Here is a 13,817-nt window from a genome sequence, read left to right as displayed (position 1 = left end):
GGCACCACCCACAGTGAGCCCTCCCCCACTTGATCACTAATTGAGAAAATGCCTCACAGCTGGGTCTCATGGAGGCGTTGCTTAAGGGAGGTTCCTCTGTGATAACTCCAGCTTGTGTCAAGTTCACACACAGACCCAGTCAGTACAGTAAGTAATTTTTAAAAATTAAAAAGTCCCTTACAGAAAGGAGTTATATTGGGGTTAGGAAAATAACTTTTACAGTGTAACTAAGTTTGTTTTTATTAAGAACAAGTGTGGAACAATAAGGTACTTAAACTGTCATACTGTTTCAAAATATTCTGTAGAGAACTTACAGATTACTTCTATTTAGTACCAGAATATATGGTTATTTAATGTAATGTTTTAAGACCTAGCTGCAATCTTATTTTTTAAAACCAAAGAGCAAAAGTATTAATAAACCATTTCATGGCACAGGGTACTGTTAACATATGGAAAAGTATGTATTAATTCTGACACAGAAGTAAAGTTAAGAATATTTATGAAGAAACTGCTAGTTTTGCTATCCAAGGAATTTGTATTAAGACTGTTGACCCTAAATAGGAATGCCTAACACCTAAAGCCAGATGCTGTGGTTTATATCTGTAATCCAAGCACCTGAGAGGACGGGGTAACTCTCCATCATAATCAGTATAGTAGTGAGGAGCCATGAAATAAATAGCAGAGCTCAAAAGTTGTCCTCCTAGTACATAGAGAGTGACCCATTGTGCTTGCTTCCACAGCTTACTTGGTTACACGACTCAGCGTGGCCCTGTCCACGTGTATTCCACATGTATTGGAATAGATTATACTCAAGATTGTTATAGAAGGGAGTCACAAAGCATCCTCGACAAATGAGGAGGATGCCCTTGGCCATGCCTCTGTATATGCCATTCCAAAATTGGTCATGTTTTTACTTATCGACAAATGAGAGGTTTTGAAAAGATTTTCTGTACAAAAATTATAAGATACTTCAGAGTCAACCTGACAAGATACTTGACAGTTTCACCAAGGGCTGCAAAGTACAGAGAAATCCAAAAAATGCCTGAATGAATGAGAGCTGCAGTACTGAGGATTGGAAGGAAAGTCTTAGCATTACAGTCTTGTCACTTCGTCAGAAGTCCATCTGTACATTAATGCAGTACCCGCTAAAGATTACAGTATTTGAGGGAAGGTAAAAATAAACATTCAAAATTTATATCAAAATGTGAAGGTAGACATGCTGAGGTAAAGATACAAGCATGATAATATGCTTATAAACCCAAGGCCAGCTGATTCTAGGTGACTTATCAAGATGGTATTAAGGACAGTACAAAGCTGGGGGAGTCGTACTTTTAAATGCCAAGAAATAAGTTAAATTAAGACAGGCGATACCAGCACAAAAGTAGAAAGAGATTAGCAAAACAGAGTCCAACAACAGATCCATTACACACTGACTTTGTATTGTAGAAGACAAAGAGTTAACTACTAAATCATCCAGTCTAATACTTTTGCAGAAATTCATGGCCTGCCTTCGTCTAATTTTGATAATACTTAGGACTTTAATTTATGGTTAAGTTAGTATTTCAGTGCTTATATTTTTCACTATATTTTTATTTACAGCTGAACTTAATGTCTCCATTATTACATACCAGCTTTTATTTTTTCTACAACTAACAGTTATTTACTAGGTTAGTATTGTAATCCATGTACTCCTCAACAGAGGTGCAGACATCATTGTAAAATACTAATTACTCTTCCTCTCTTTTCCTTAGTTCTTTAACTCTCTCTCTTGACGTTCTTCATTCATGTGCTTTAACCGAGGCTATCTGCCTTGTTCCCCTGGGATGTGTATTTTCCTAGACTCTTTCTTTAACCCTGAGTATTCATTTTCAATTGATTTGTGTTTGAGCTCCTGTTCCCTATATCTCCTGTCTTCTGTCTCTTGGGTTATTTCCTTGATTTAGTGGGGCATATTCTCCAGGCATTTCCTATGGAAAGGAGCATGGTAAATGTTTTGAGACCTTGCATATATTCCTCCCGTTGCTGTTGCTGTTGCTGCTGCTGTTGCTGTTGCTGTTGCTGCTGCTGTTGCTGTTGCTGTTGCTGTTGCTGTTGCTGTTGCTGTTGCTGTTGCTGCTGCTGTTGCTGTTGCTGTTGCTGTTGCTGTTGCTGTTGCTGCTGCTGTTGCTGTTGCTGTTGCTGTTGCTGTTGCTGTTGCTGCTGCTGTTGCTGTTGCTGTTGCTGTTGCTGTTGTTATTGTTGTTCATTTATCTGGCTGTAGAATTCGAAGTTGGAAACCATTTGTTTCATTGTTTTTTAGTTTTCTGTTACTGCTTGTCACTCTGGTACTATTCTGGTGTCTGATCCTTGTGAATGAATTGCTTCTCCTGAAGCATTTTAGGACCTTGTCTTTATCTCTAGCATTTAATCTTCATTACATGTGCCTTGAGCCTGCATGGTTCAGTAAAAGCATCCTTCCAATTTAAAGGTTTCTTCCTTTTCTTAAAAAATATTTACTTTTGTTTTTAATTATGTGTATCATGTGGTTATGTGCACATTAATACAGGTACTTATAGAGGGCATTGGGTCCTGTGGAGCTGGAGTTGCAGGAGGTTTGACCCACCCAACATGTGTGCTGGGAAGTAAATCCTACGCTCTGCAACAGCAGTGTGTGCCTCTGAGCCATTTCTTAGCCCTTCTTTTCCTGTTCTATTGTTATCATTATTATTTTCACTTCTATTTTCATTTTATGTTTCCAGGGTAGTTTTCCATTTTCTTTTTATATTTTCTATCCTTGCATGGATGAACTATTACTGATTCTGTTTTCGAAATTTTATTTGTATATCTGTGCGTGAGACAGAGAGAGAGAGACAGAGAGAGGCAGACTGCCAGAAATACTTGTGTAGCGGTCAGAAGGTTGAACTTAGGTTGCCAGGCTTAGTGGTCAGCACCTTTGCCCACTGAGGGTTATCTCCAGCTCTCAAAACTGTTTCTGTCTTCTCGTATCGGATATTTTACTCTGATGTCCTAGGTGTATTTTTTGTTTGCTTCTTGCTTGGGGAGAAGTTTCAGAATATTCATTCTTTCTTACCCCTGCTTCTCGTGTCCTGGGACTAATTGCACGTAAGCTGGATTGCTCATTAGCTTGGAAGCCTCTCAGTCCTTCTGCACCCTGTTGTTACTCCTGTAGGATTTTCCAGTTCTGAAGTTCAAACTGTCTCTTGTCTAGTTCTTATTCCTCTGCTGAAATTCCAGTTTGATCATTTCTTTTTTTTTTTTAAAGATTTATTTATTTATTATATATAAGTACACTGCAGCTGTCCTCAGACACACCAGAAGAGGGCACCAGATCCCATTACAGATGGTTGTGAGCCACCATGTGGTTGCTGGGATTTGAACTCAGGACCTCTGGAAGAGCAGTCAGTGCTCTTAACCGCTGAGCCATCTCTCCAGCCCCTGATCATTTCTTACAAGTGTATCAACTTGTCATTTTTGAATAGATCTGTAGCTATTTTGAGGTCTCTTACTTGTTGATTCCATTATCTCTGTCAGAATGATGGGGTGTGTTTTGGAGAGTGTTGACTTTTTTTTTTTTCTTTTTTTTTTGGTCTTTTTTTCGGAGCTGGGGACCGAACCCAGGGCCTTGCGCTTCCTAGGTAAGCGCTCTACCACTGAGCTAAATCCCCAACCCCGAGTGTTGACTTTTTTAAAAAATGGTTTTATAGCAGCTAGTTGACCTATCAGGACAACATAACTATGTCATCACAGGGTGCCCAGCCACTGGCATTGCCTTTGTGGTCTTTTAGACTTACCTTAGACAACTAAGAGTTGGCTCTCAACACAGATCAGGTACTAGACAGGCATGGGCACAACTGACAAGCAAAATTCTGAATTTTTTCTTTGTGGTTCCCTATTTCAACATACTTCTCCTTACTTTATAGCTGTTGTGGAATCTAGAAACCACTTTTCTAAGCAGTAAAAAAAAATTGTAATGTGTCAGCTGCCACTCCATGCTGATAGCCTTACGGTGCTCACAAGCACTCCTGTGGGATGGACCCAAGAGGCTGATACTGCCACAAGAGTCACAAGAGGCTCAGTGTTGCGGAAGCGTACGGGAAGGAGAACAGACACCAGTCTCCTGACAGAGCTGGTGTCTGCTCATCACTGCTCAAAAGTACATTGTCCAGACACTGGCGAAACTTGAGAATAGCAGTTAAGATTGTCACAGTAGTTGAGTTTCTTAATTAAGTCAAAACTGAGCAAAAAAAAAAAAAAAAGGCAGTTTGTTTTTATGAAGAAAGCAAGGCGTGTGACTCTTAGGATGGCAGAGGCACAGGGATGACGCCTGCATTGGCCGCTGGGTCTGAGCCACGCACGGAATGCGGTCATTATGACTGAGGCACATGCATGATGCTCTCCTTACGTGGCTGGGAACTTTAGTGATCTGGTTGCTCAGCCATAGCCCAGTTCTTTTGCTTTTGAATTGATATTGTAAAAAAAAAAGTCACTAATACAAGTAAGACATTTATAGCATTGAGAACATGTTACATCCTGAAGCAGCAGGATTTTGGTAGCATGACAGGTCATTGTAGACATTTGTAGCATTGAGAACATGTTACATCCTGAAGCAGCAGGGTTTTGGTAGCATGACAGGTATTGTAGACATTTGTAGCATTGAGAACATGTTACCTTGCTTGCTTAGCTTCCGTGATCAGAGAAATCATTCTTGATTTTCATATAAATAAAGATTGTTTTATACCTTGTATCACGTTTCTTTAAAATCACTCCTAATTTTCACCTTTAAAAATCTTTCCAGGCTTCAACAAATAATGAAAGTTCTAATCACAGTTTTGGAAGCTTAGGATCTCTAAGTGACAAAGAATCAGAGGTAAGTAATTTCATTTTACATGTTATGCTGGGAAAGTAAGAGCTTGAATTGTCTTTTAAATGAACATCTCTTCCCTCCCCCTTCCCAACTTTGGTACCAAAGGTTACTATTTTAAAATTTTCTTTTAGAATTTTTTATGTAGTGTTTTTTTTTTTGTTTGTTTGTTTGTTTTGTTTTGTTGGTTTTTTTTCTTCTTCTAGGTGGTGATGGTAGGGAGTGGGGGTGGCCTTAATGAAGCACAACATTGAGATTAAGGATTATGTTTGGCATTAGAAAGAATACATACAGGGTTTTTTTTTTATTTTATATCTTAATTCACACATGAATAAAATAAAGGTGTTATCAATGGAAGACCAGCCATTCATGGTTTTATAAGATGAATGTGGGTTTTGAAGTACGTTGCATTTCATAGTTTTTAAATTATTATTTTAGTGTTCCCATCTTAGTTTGATCTTTATAAGGGTTTGTGTACTTTTCTAGTTATAAAAATACATCTTTCTTCTTTGTAGAATTTCTTGTGGAATCAAGCTGGTGGTTTTCATTTTGCATATTTTTTTAAAAATGTGATAAATTCCTCTTGCTAGCACCCATTTACTGACCTCACCAAGAAAGTAGGTGGTATTTCTAAGTGGACTTTTGGGTCCACGGTATGGTTCATTCCGTGCATGATATCCTTGATGGCGTCTTCTAAAAATGGTGAACACAAATGTATTTGGGTTTAGCATTCTTGTTTTGATAAAGTGACTTTTTGTGAGTCTAGCCTTTTCTCTCCTCGAGTTATGCAGTTCTGCCCATTAATTTTAACCAATTTATGTGTGTATGTATGCGTGCATGTATTTGTGTTTTTCCTGTCAATGTAACAAATTTGTACTGGGTTCCTTTAGTCTTTTTCTGCTAGGTGTTAACACTTAGGAATTCTTACTGCATTTGGCTTCCTTGTTCAATGGAGAGAGGAACTCAAAGGTGGCTCTTTTTAGCTGTGTGTTTCTGAGAATCTAGAAAGCTGTAGGCAGGCAGTCTTGTGCAGCTGTACAGGCACCCTACACTCCATAGGAGTGTGGCATAGGTTCTCACTCATCAGGCTTTCCCTTCCACAGAGACAACTGGCAGGCAGCTGAAAGGACTGTGCAAGTGACGGACTTTATCTGCAGTAGGTTCCCTTGAGGTAAGCGGTAGCCACCCTGTAGCATCAGTTCACAGTTGAGGTTTTCACATGAGCACCTATGTACTAAGACCTTTAAAAAGCTTAGTTCTCAACCAAGTGGAGTTAAAAGCAAAACAACTTATCAAGAATATTTTGTTTATTTCTTCTGGACTTTGGAATATTCTTGATATTTTTCATAGATGAGTATATCAGTAATTTCACATGTTCTTTCATAATCTTGTGTTATGAAGAGCAATAAAGAAACTTTAGATGTTTTTCCTTTGTTATATGTTTTTTTTTAAACAGCAAAATATAGTAAAAGTTAGGTTCCCTACATAAGATCTTCATAGGGAATAAAATGTTTTTATGTTTCCTTAGTTACCAATATTCACAACGCAGGTTATAGATCAAATATTTGGATTCTTTTAGAGGAATGAATCTGATAATAAAAATTTCCTTTAAAGAACTCCATGGCTACCAGGCAGTGGTGATGCACACCTTTAGTCTTAGCCCTTGGCCATAGGCTGGTGGAACTCAGTGAGTTCGAGGCCAGCCTGGTCTATAGAGGGAGTTCCAGGATAGCCAGGGCTACACAGAGAAACCCTGTCTCGGGGAGACGAAAAAAATAAAGCCCTGGCAATCTTTTTGGATTGATTTTAACTAGCTGCATTACTTTACATAGATTTGTTTGTGTAGACATTTTGACATTGGGGCAGTATTAGGAAATCTCGAAAAATCATTTGGCTTTTGCTGTCCTGTATTGTGTATGTGGGATTTTTCAAATTGTTAGTTAAGCCTAGTAGAACAGTATGACATTTCTTCAAATTGTACATATTCCCTAATATTCAAAGAAGTGACTTTTATTATTCTACATCTCCTTGTCAGAAGTTGCTTATCTGGAAAATGAATCTCAGGCTTTATTTCTGTAGTAGAAACCTTAATTAATGAGTTTCTTTGAGAAAATAATTTTATACATACTGAATATTAATGTTCCTAGATTGTGACTTAAGGCATTGGGAGTAGGTGTTCGTGAGGTAGACGTACTCTTTGGCACTAAGTACGATGAGTAGTGTACTCTAGGTAGTATCCTATTGTCTCCTGACATGACTTAAGTTCTTTTTTTGTAATGTTTCCTGATTGTTATTTTGGGGATGGAAACAGGGTCTTGTCTACTTGACAGATAGATACTCTACTGCTGAGTTAAAATTCAAGCACCCTAATATATTTTTAAAATAATAGTGGTTTGTTACTGAAAGGTTTGTGTATGTCTTTCAATTAGCTGCCCTCATCTAACCACACCCTTACCTCGGTCATTTTAACTTTTCCTCCTGGCATTTAGTTACAAATTAGAGTAGAAACGTGTGCACACCATCTTTGGTTCACCACCTGAGCATTATCTATGTGCTCTTTAGTTCTTAGGGTTTTAACTCACTCTCTCCCTAGTTTTCTGTCCACACACCCAGAATCATATTTTCACCTTATAATCAGTATTAGGTTGATTGAATCTAATTTATACTTTTATTTTAGTTCATCTATGTACATATGACTTATTTTGAGATGTAGGATTGCAGAATAATAACCTTTTGTGGGTGTAGGAAAATTGTTACATCAGTAAAGTGCACTGTGCAAAAACAAGGAATTTGAATTCTTAATTCTCACATAAAAAACTTGAGTGTGGTGTCGTGTTCCTTGAGCTCCAGGGAATAGAGACAGAGTTTCTTGAGCAAGCAGTCTAGCCAATCAGTGACCTCCAGGTTCAGCGAGAGACTGTATCTCAAGAATGAGGAAGACGGCTGACAGTGACTTCTGAACCATCGAGTCCTTGTGCACCCTCCTTCCCAGAGCCTTGGAGCTACTACAGTTCCTCTAGTAACGAGTCACCATCACTACTCAGGGCGTGCATCCTAGTGCTTAGGGCAGTTCTGTAGCATTTAGGTTTTGTTTTTTCAGCTCTTACATTCCACTACACTCAAAAAGAAGAATGAATAGAATTTGGTGTTACTAAGAAAAAGAAGGAACGGGAAGGAGTCTAGGATGATTTAAAGTATTACCTTTCAGCCAGGCAAGGCAGAAGGAAAGTGAGGAGATGCTAGTAAGTTGAACTCTGGGTAATCTTGAGTTTGTCTGTTGCGGGTGGACAAGTGAGATTGTACTGCAGAAGACCCAGAAGTCTCTGGCATGGGTGTTAATAAAGGCGTAAGGACATAACCACATCCTGAAGTGCAGTCTGAGGGCTCCTGCGATTCTGAAACAGGCTTCAGGGAGTCTTTGTATCTTTGCTAACACATGCCTTTCTTTTAGTTTTTGGAGAACTTCCAGACTTTATGACACATGGTGCTGTCACACTGGTGATAATATGTATTTGTATGTACTCGTGTGACAAAAATTTGAAATAATAAATACTGATATTTGTAACCCACCCAAATGGGTTTGGGTTTCATTAACTGTTTGCTTATTACTGTGGTAGAATATCTGACCAGAACAACTTAAGGGAAGAAGAGTTTTGGTTCCACATGTTAGGGTTTGACCTGTCAGAGATGCTGGGGAATGAAGAAAATGATACCGTTGGGATTGAGTGGGCTGTGTGCTTCAACGAAGATGTACCAGCATCAGCCAGGAAACTCAGTGTGTTTATTTTATACATCTGAGTGGGAGAGGCAGGTTTACTCTATATGGCCAAAGAAGAGGTAGAGTTATTGTATACACCTAAAGAGGCAAGTTTAGCTAGTCTTGGTTGAGGTCTCTGCAGCAGAGTATAGGCTCAAAGTGTATCACATTTTGTGCACACACCACCAGCATCTGCACATGGATCAGGTCATTGGGATCCTTGACATGGTTATGCTTATCTCAACAGCATACATTATTCAGAGGTGGTGCTGTAGTTGCTTATTGGTATTCATTTCCGTAAACATGGGAAGGGCATGCTCATCAGTCTCCTGGGCTGGTGCTCTTCTCCCCAAACCCTTCTCAGTTTCAGCACCCAGATTCCTCTGGAAGTATTTTTGGAAGTTCTGATTGATTCTTCACATTCTAAAAATTTGGAAGTAATTGTTTTCTAGGCATTTATTTAGCAACCAAACAATTGTTAAATACTACCTTTTATAAAAGTGTGGGGGGGGGTGAGAGGGGGGGGAGAGAGAGAGAGAGAGAGAGAGAGAGAAAAGAGAGCTGGTTGGTTTACTGTTGTTCTCAGGCAGAAAAAACTACCAAGCTAATTGAATACAAAACTTAATGGAAGAAAAAAAAGTGAGGTTTTCTTTGAAAGTTCATTCTAGTATAGTGAATGATATATTCTAGTAGATGATCAGTAAGAATAAGTAAACATCCCTGCCTTCAGCAAATCCATGCCATTCATCTCAGCTGCTCATGTTACCTATTGTTTAAAATGATGCAGGTGTGTTAAGTTTATCTAAACAATTAGTTTTCAGACTTCTAGCTGTCAAGATTGAGTTCTACAGCTCTTCTGTATTGTTAAGAACCCCAACAAACTTTTGGTTCTTTTTTTCGGAGCTGGGGACCGAACCCAGGGCCTTGCGCTTCCTAGGCAAGCGCTCTGCCACTGAGCCAAATCCCCAACCCCCCCAACAAACTTCTTAAATGTAGCTTACCAGTATTTACCACTTTAAGAATTTAAAATAAAATGTAGGATCATTTAAATTTAATGTAGGTTTAAATACATAACCTATAAATTATCAGTAAAAATCATCCTGTCTTTACACAGCCTATGAAGTGTTCCTTGTAAAATTAATGAGTGAGTGAAAGCTTAGTATGCCAGCTGCAAATAGTTCTTACACACTTAAACCAGAGCAAGGTTTGTGAGGCTTACCCTTCACACTGGATAATTTGGGGGGAAGCAGAGGAGACTGTCTTATATAATCAGTGAGGGTATTTAATAAAGACTCCTCAGCTCTTTTGCACTGTGGTAGCCAGAATGCCAAATGCTGTCTGATAGTGGGAGGGAAATTTCTTTTGCTAAAGATCGACCCATGAACAGAGCAAAGAAAAGTATATTAAAGCATATTAAAGTATATTAACCATGGAGGTGAATTATAACTATTAAAATTTAAATCACCAAATGTTCAAACAAGCTCACAGAGTGTCACTTGCCCATAGTCACACACATGGTAAGTTAATGGTAGAAACTGTAATTCAAAAACCTGTCTTCATTGCAAAATGATACTCTCAGCTGTAGTAGTGTGGGGAACTCTAGCTTGATAGCTAAGGTGGTGTGGAGCTTACTGGATAATCACCCTAATTAGTCTTCTGAAAACTAATTTGGAGTACAGAGTCTTTAGGTTTAAGATGATTTGTAGCAGTTGTCAGATATGCCAGCCGAGGAAGGGCTGCAGTAAGAGCACTCACAGGTGTTGATTTCACATGCTTAGATTGTAAGGGCTCTGTGCTCAAGCTGATATTTGCTGAGAATTTTGTTCTCAGTGTTTTATTCTTTAGTAGAGTTTTAAAGATACTAGAAAGAAGCATTCTATAGCAATAAAATATGGGAAATATTTTACTAATGGTCCTTTATTTCTAATTTTCTAAAATAACCAAGTAACCATGACAACCTACTGCCCAGTGAACTTGTATAGCCTAACTAGTTTTCTACTCTATGGCACAATTTTGACTTTTAACTGTACTAAAAGAGTATAAGAAGTAGTGGAATCATTTTATGTGTATGGGTGCTTTGCCTGTATGTATGTCTGTGCACCAAGGGCATGCCTGGTACTGGGAGAGGCCAGAAGAAGGAATTGGATACCATGAAACTGGAATTCCTGATGGCTGTGAGCTACTACGTAGGTACCAGGTCCTCTGCAAGAGCAGCCCATACTTTTAATTGTTAAACCATCTCTTTAGCCTAGGAATCATTCTTAATTTTAGAGACTATGAAATGCATATTACACAGGAAATTCATAATTTATTATAACTTTAGATAGATAGCTTTATCTTTGACCCAATGATACATCAAAATCACTTCTAGAGTTTTTAAGGCATTAGTAATATTTGGAAAGGAGACTGTTTAGAAATAAAAACTTTGTAAATTATTGAAAATCATTGCCAATAGATATATGGTTGAAAAATAAAACTAATCTTAACACAGACACAGAGAGAGAGAGAGAGAGAGAGAGAGAGAGAGAGAGAGAGAGAGAGAGAGAACTGAACTTAGAGCTTGTACCAGGCAAATTCTCTACTGCTGAGCTGTACACTTATTCTACAATAGTGCTAATTATTGTTTACAGATACTGAAATGTGGTGAGTGTTCTCATATTTTAATATTGTTAAGTATAGACTGATAGCCTTTGTAGTTAAATTTTGGAATGTGAATATTCTACATTTGGTCTTTGTCAAAGGCGGAGAAGCAATTCATATTCCCTGACACCACATTTACACTTAAAATTGTTAGAGACGGTTGGATGGTTCCCTGACTAAAAACAGTTGATGCTTTTGCAGAGGTCCCAGATTCAGTTCCCAGCACCAACATGGTGGCTCACATCATCAGTAACTCCAGTTCCTGAGGCTCCAACCCTCTCTTCTGGCCTCTATATGCACATGCATGATGCATGCAGGAAATCATCCAGAAAGTCAATGCATAAAGTAAAAAGAAAATCTTCCTAGAGAAATAATGTGTCGTGGTGTGTGTGTGTGTTTGTGTGTATGGTGTGTTTTATAGTGCATTCTACTTAGCAGTTTTAAAAGGAAAGCAAGAAAAAGGAGAATGTCAATAAACAGTTATGATGCACAACAAAAAGAAAATGGCACATTAAATTACCAAATTACTCTTCACTAATATTGGAAACTTAGTATGTTCTTTTTTTTTTTTTTTTTTTGCTTTTTTTCAGAGCTGGGGACCGAACCCAGGGCCTTGCGCTTCCTAGGCAAGCGCTCTACCACTGAGCTAAATCCCCAACCCCTAGTATGTTCTTTTTAACATATGGCAATTCAGTTTTAAGTGACCCAAGTAAAAACTTAAGTTAGAATGGGAGGATGGCAAGTAACATGGTTGTTAGAACTCAGAGAGAGTATACTTCAGTATTAGACTTTCTTTCAGTGGCCATTGGTGCTGGGCATGTATGATGACCGTGAGATGTGCAGGCTTTAAAAAAATGGAACTGTCTATATTCGAGGTGAGTGGCTCCCCATCTCTTCCTGCTGCTCTCCACTTTAATATGATACTGTCATGTAAAAGAAGCAGTACATCATAAATACACTCAAAGTTGCTAGTGTTTATTTCTTTAGAACAGCAAGAAGAAGCTTTTTATTTGATAAGATTTCAAGATAACACATATATAAACTTCTATAGTAGATTTTGGAGTTAGCAGTATAACATTTCCTGTGAGGGGTCAGAGTTTTGCAAAGATAAGTTTTTATAAAAATGTTATAAATAAAATATGAAGAAGCAAGAAAAAAAGTCACAACAGAATTCACTATATTCTAATCTAATTTTTAGAGAAAAACAGGATATTTCTTTAATTTTTTTATTATTTAACATGTATGTATAGTTTGTTTACATGTATGTCTGCACACCACATGTGAACCTGATGCCTACAAAGGTTTGAAGAGGCTGTAAGATCTCCTGGAACTGGAGTTACAGATACTTGTGAACCTCTTTGGAGATGCTAGGAATTGAATCCTTGTTCTCTGAAAGAGCAGCCAGAGCTCTTAACAACTGAGTTATTTCCAGCCCTGAAAACTGAAAACTGACTATCTTACACATTTAATATTCTGGGGAGAGGGGCATTAGTTTGCATTGACTATTTTTTTTTAAGGATCCATGTTTTGATATGTGCCTTTAAGTAACAAAGATATTTCTCAGTTATTATCCTGTCTCATTCTCAAAAATGTGGTTAATCATTGAACAGTGGGATAAGCTGGATGGCTTAGTGGTTAAGAACCCTTTTTGCTCTCATAGAGGACCATGTTTAGTTTCCATATATGTACGGTAGCTTATGATGATCTGTAATTCAGTTCTAGGGAATCTCAGTTTTGTGACCTTCCCAGGTAACAGGTATGCACATGCTACATATACATATGTGCAACCCAAACACCCATATACATAAAACTAAAATTAAAAATACTGTAGTATTTTTAGCAGCTATAGGCAAAAGTTTGTCATGACATCTGTTTACATTATAATAACCATCCTTGAATTTGGTGTGAGTGTGAAACATTCAGACATGCAGTGAATTGTACTTTTCAAGTCAATCATTGGCTTGATGAATATTTCACCAACGATGCTCAATATTAGTATAATTTTTGTGTGTTTTAAAGTGTTTAAGTCTTAAAGAATTTAGTTGGAGAGAAATTAATGTTGCCTTGTTAGCTATAGTGATTTTTGTTAAGATTTTATCTGATGTCTGTTGCCTGTTTATTAGTTAGGCTTCGTGGACCCTAGCTAATAGAAAGAGCAAACTGCACTGTCAACCTCCTTTCCATTGATGTGCTGTGTCTTCATACTTTGTAATTCTTTGTTCAGTGTATTTATGCTGGTAATTTTAAGGATCTCTCTCATCTGAGGCTTATAGAAATAAGATTCATAATGTTATATGTCCTTAATTTTGCCACAGCACTAGCATTCTTTTTTCTTAACTTAAATTTACTTGTATTGAAGAAAGCCAGTTTCACCTTTAAACCACGAAGTACATGATTAGCTATAAAACCTTTGTTGGTAAACACTAACTTAAGACTCAAATGAAAGTATAGCATTCATTAATTGTATCACCTCTAGAGTGCTTTAAAATCTGCCTTTGTTTTTCAAACAAATTTTCAAGTGCTAGAAAATACTATGTAAGTTTGCACTATATCAAGTCA

The 13,817-nt window shown here is 37.8% G+C and overlaps 1 protein-coding gene across 7 annotated transcripts in view; it reads left to right on the top strand.

Moving 5' to 3' along the window:
- Tlk1 (tousled-like kinase 1) overlaps positions 1-13,817 on the top strand; it is a 106,944-nt gene that overhangs the window by 43,930 nt on the left and 49,197 nt on the right. For 6 of the 7 annotated variants that reach the window (XR_005501858.2, NM_001395018.1, NM_001395019.1 and 3 more), the window contains one exon: positions 4,796-4,867. Coding sequence is in view for 4 of the 7 variants with exons in the window: in NM_001395018.1 (NP_001381947.1) it covers positions 4,796-4,867 (72 nt within the window). In the remaining 3 variants the exon portion in view is untranslated. Of the gene's footprint in view, positions 1-4,795; positions 4,868-5,964; positions 6,033-13,817 lie in introns of all 7 variants that reach the window. The other variant, XM_063283624.1, reaches the window with a different exon arrangement.

This window comes from Rattus norvegicus, chromosome 3 (assembly GCF_036323735.1).
Source record: "Rattus norvegicus strain BN/NHsdMcwi chromosome 3, GRCr8, whole genome shotgun sequence".
Lineage (NCBI taxonomy): Eukaryota > Metazoa > Chordata > Mammalia > Rodentia > Muridae > Rattus > Rattus norvegicus.
Note: the sequence above shows the minus strand (reverse complement) of the source record. Positions and strands in the feature narration are given on the sequence as shown.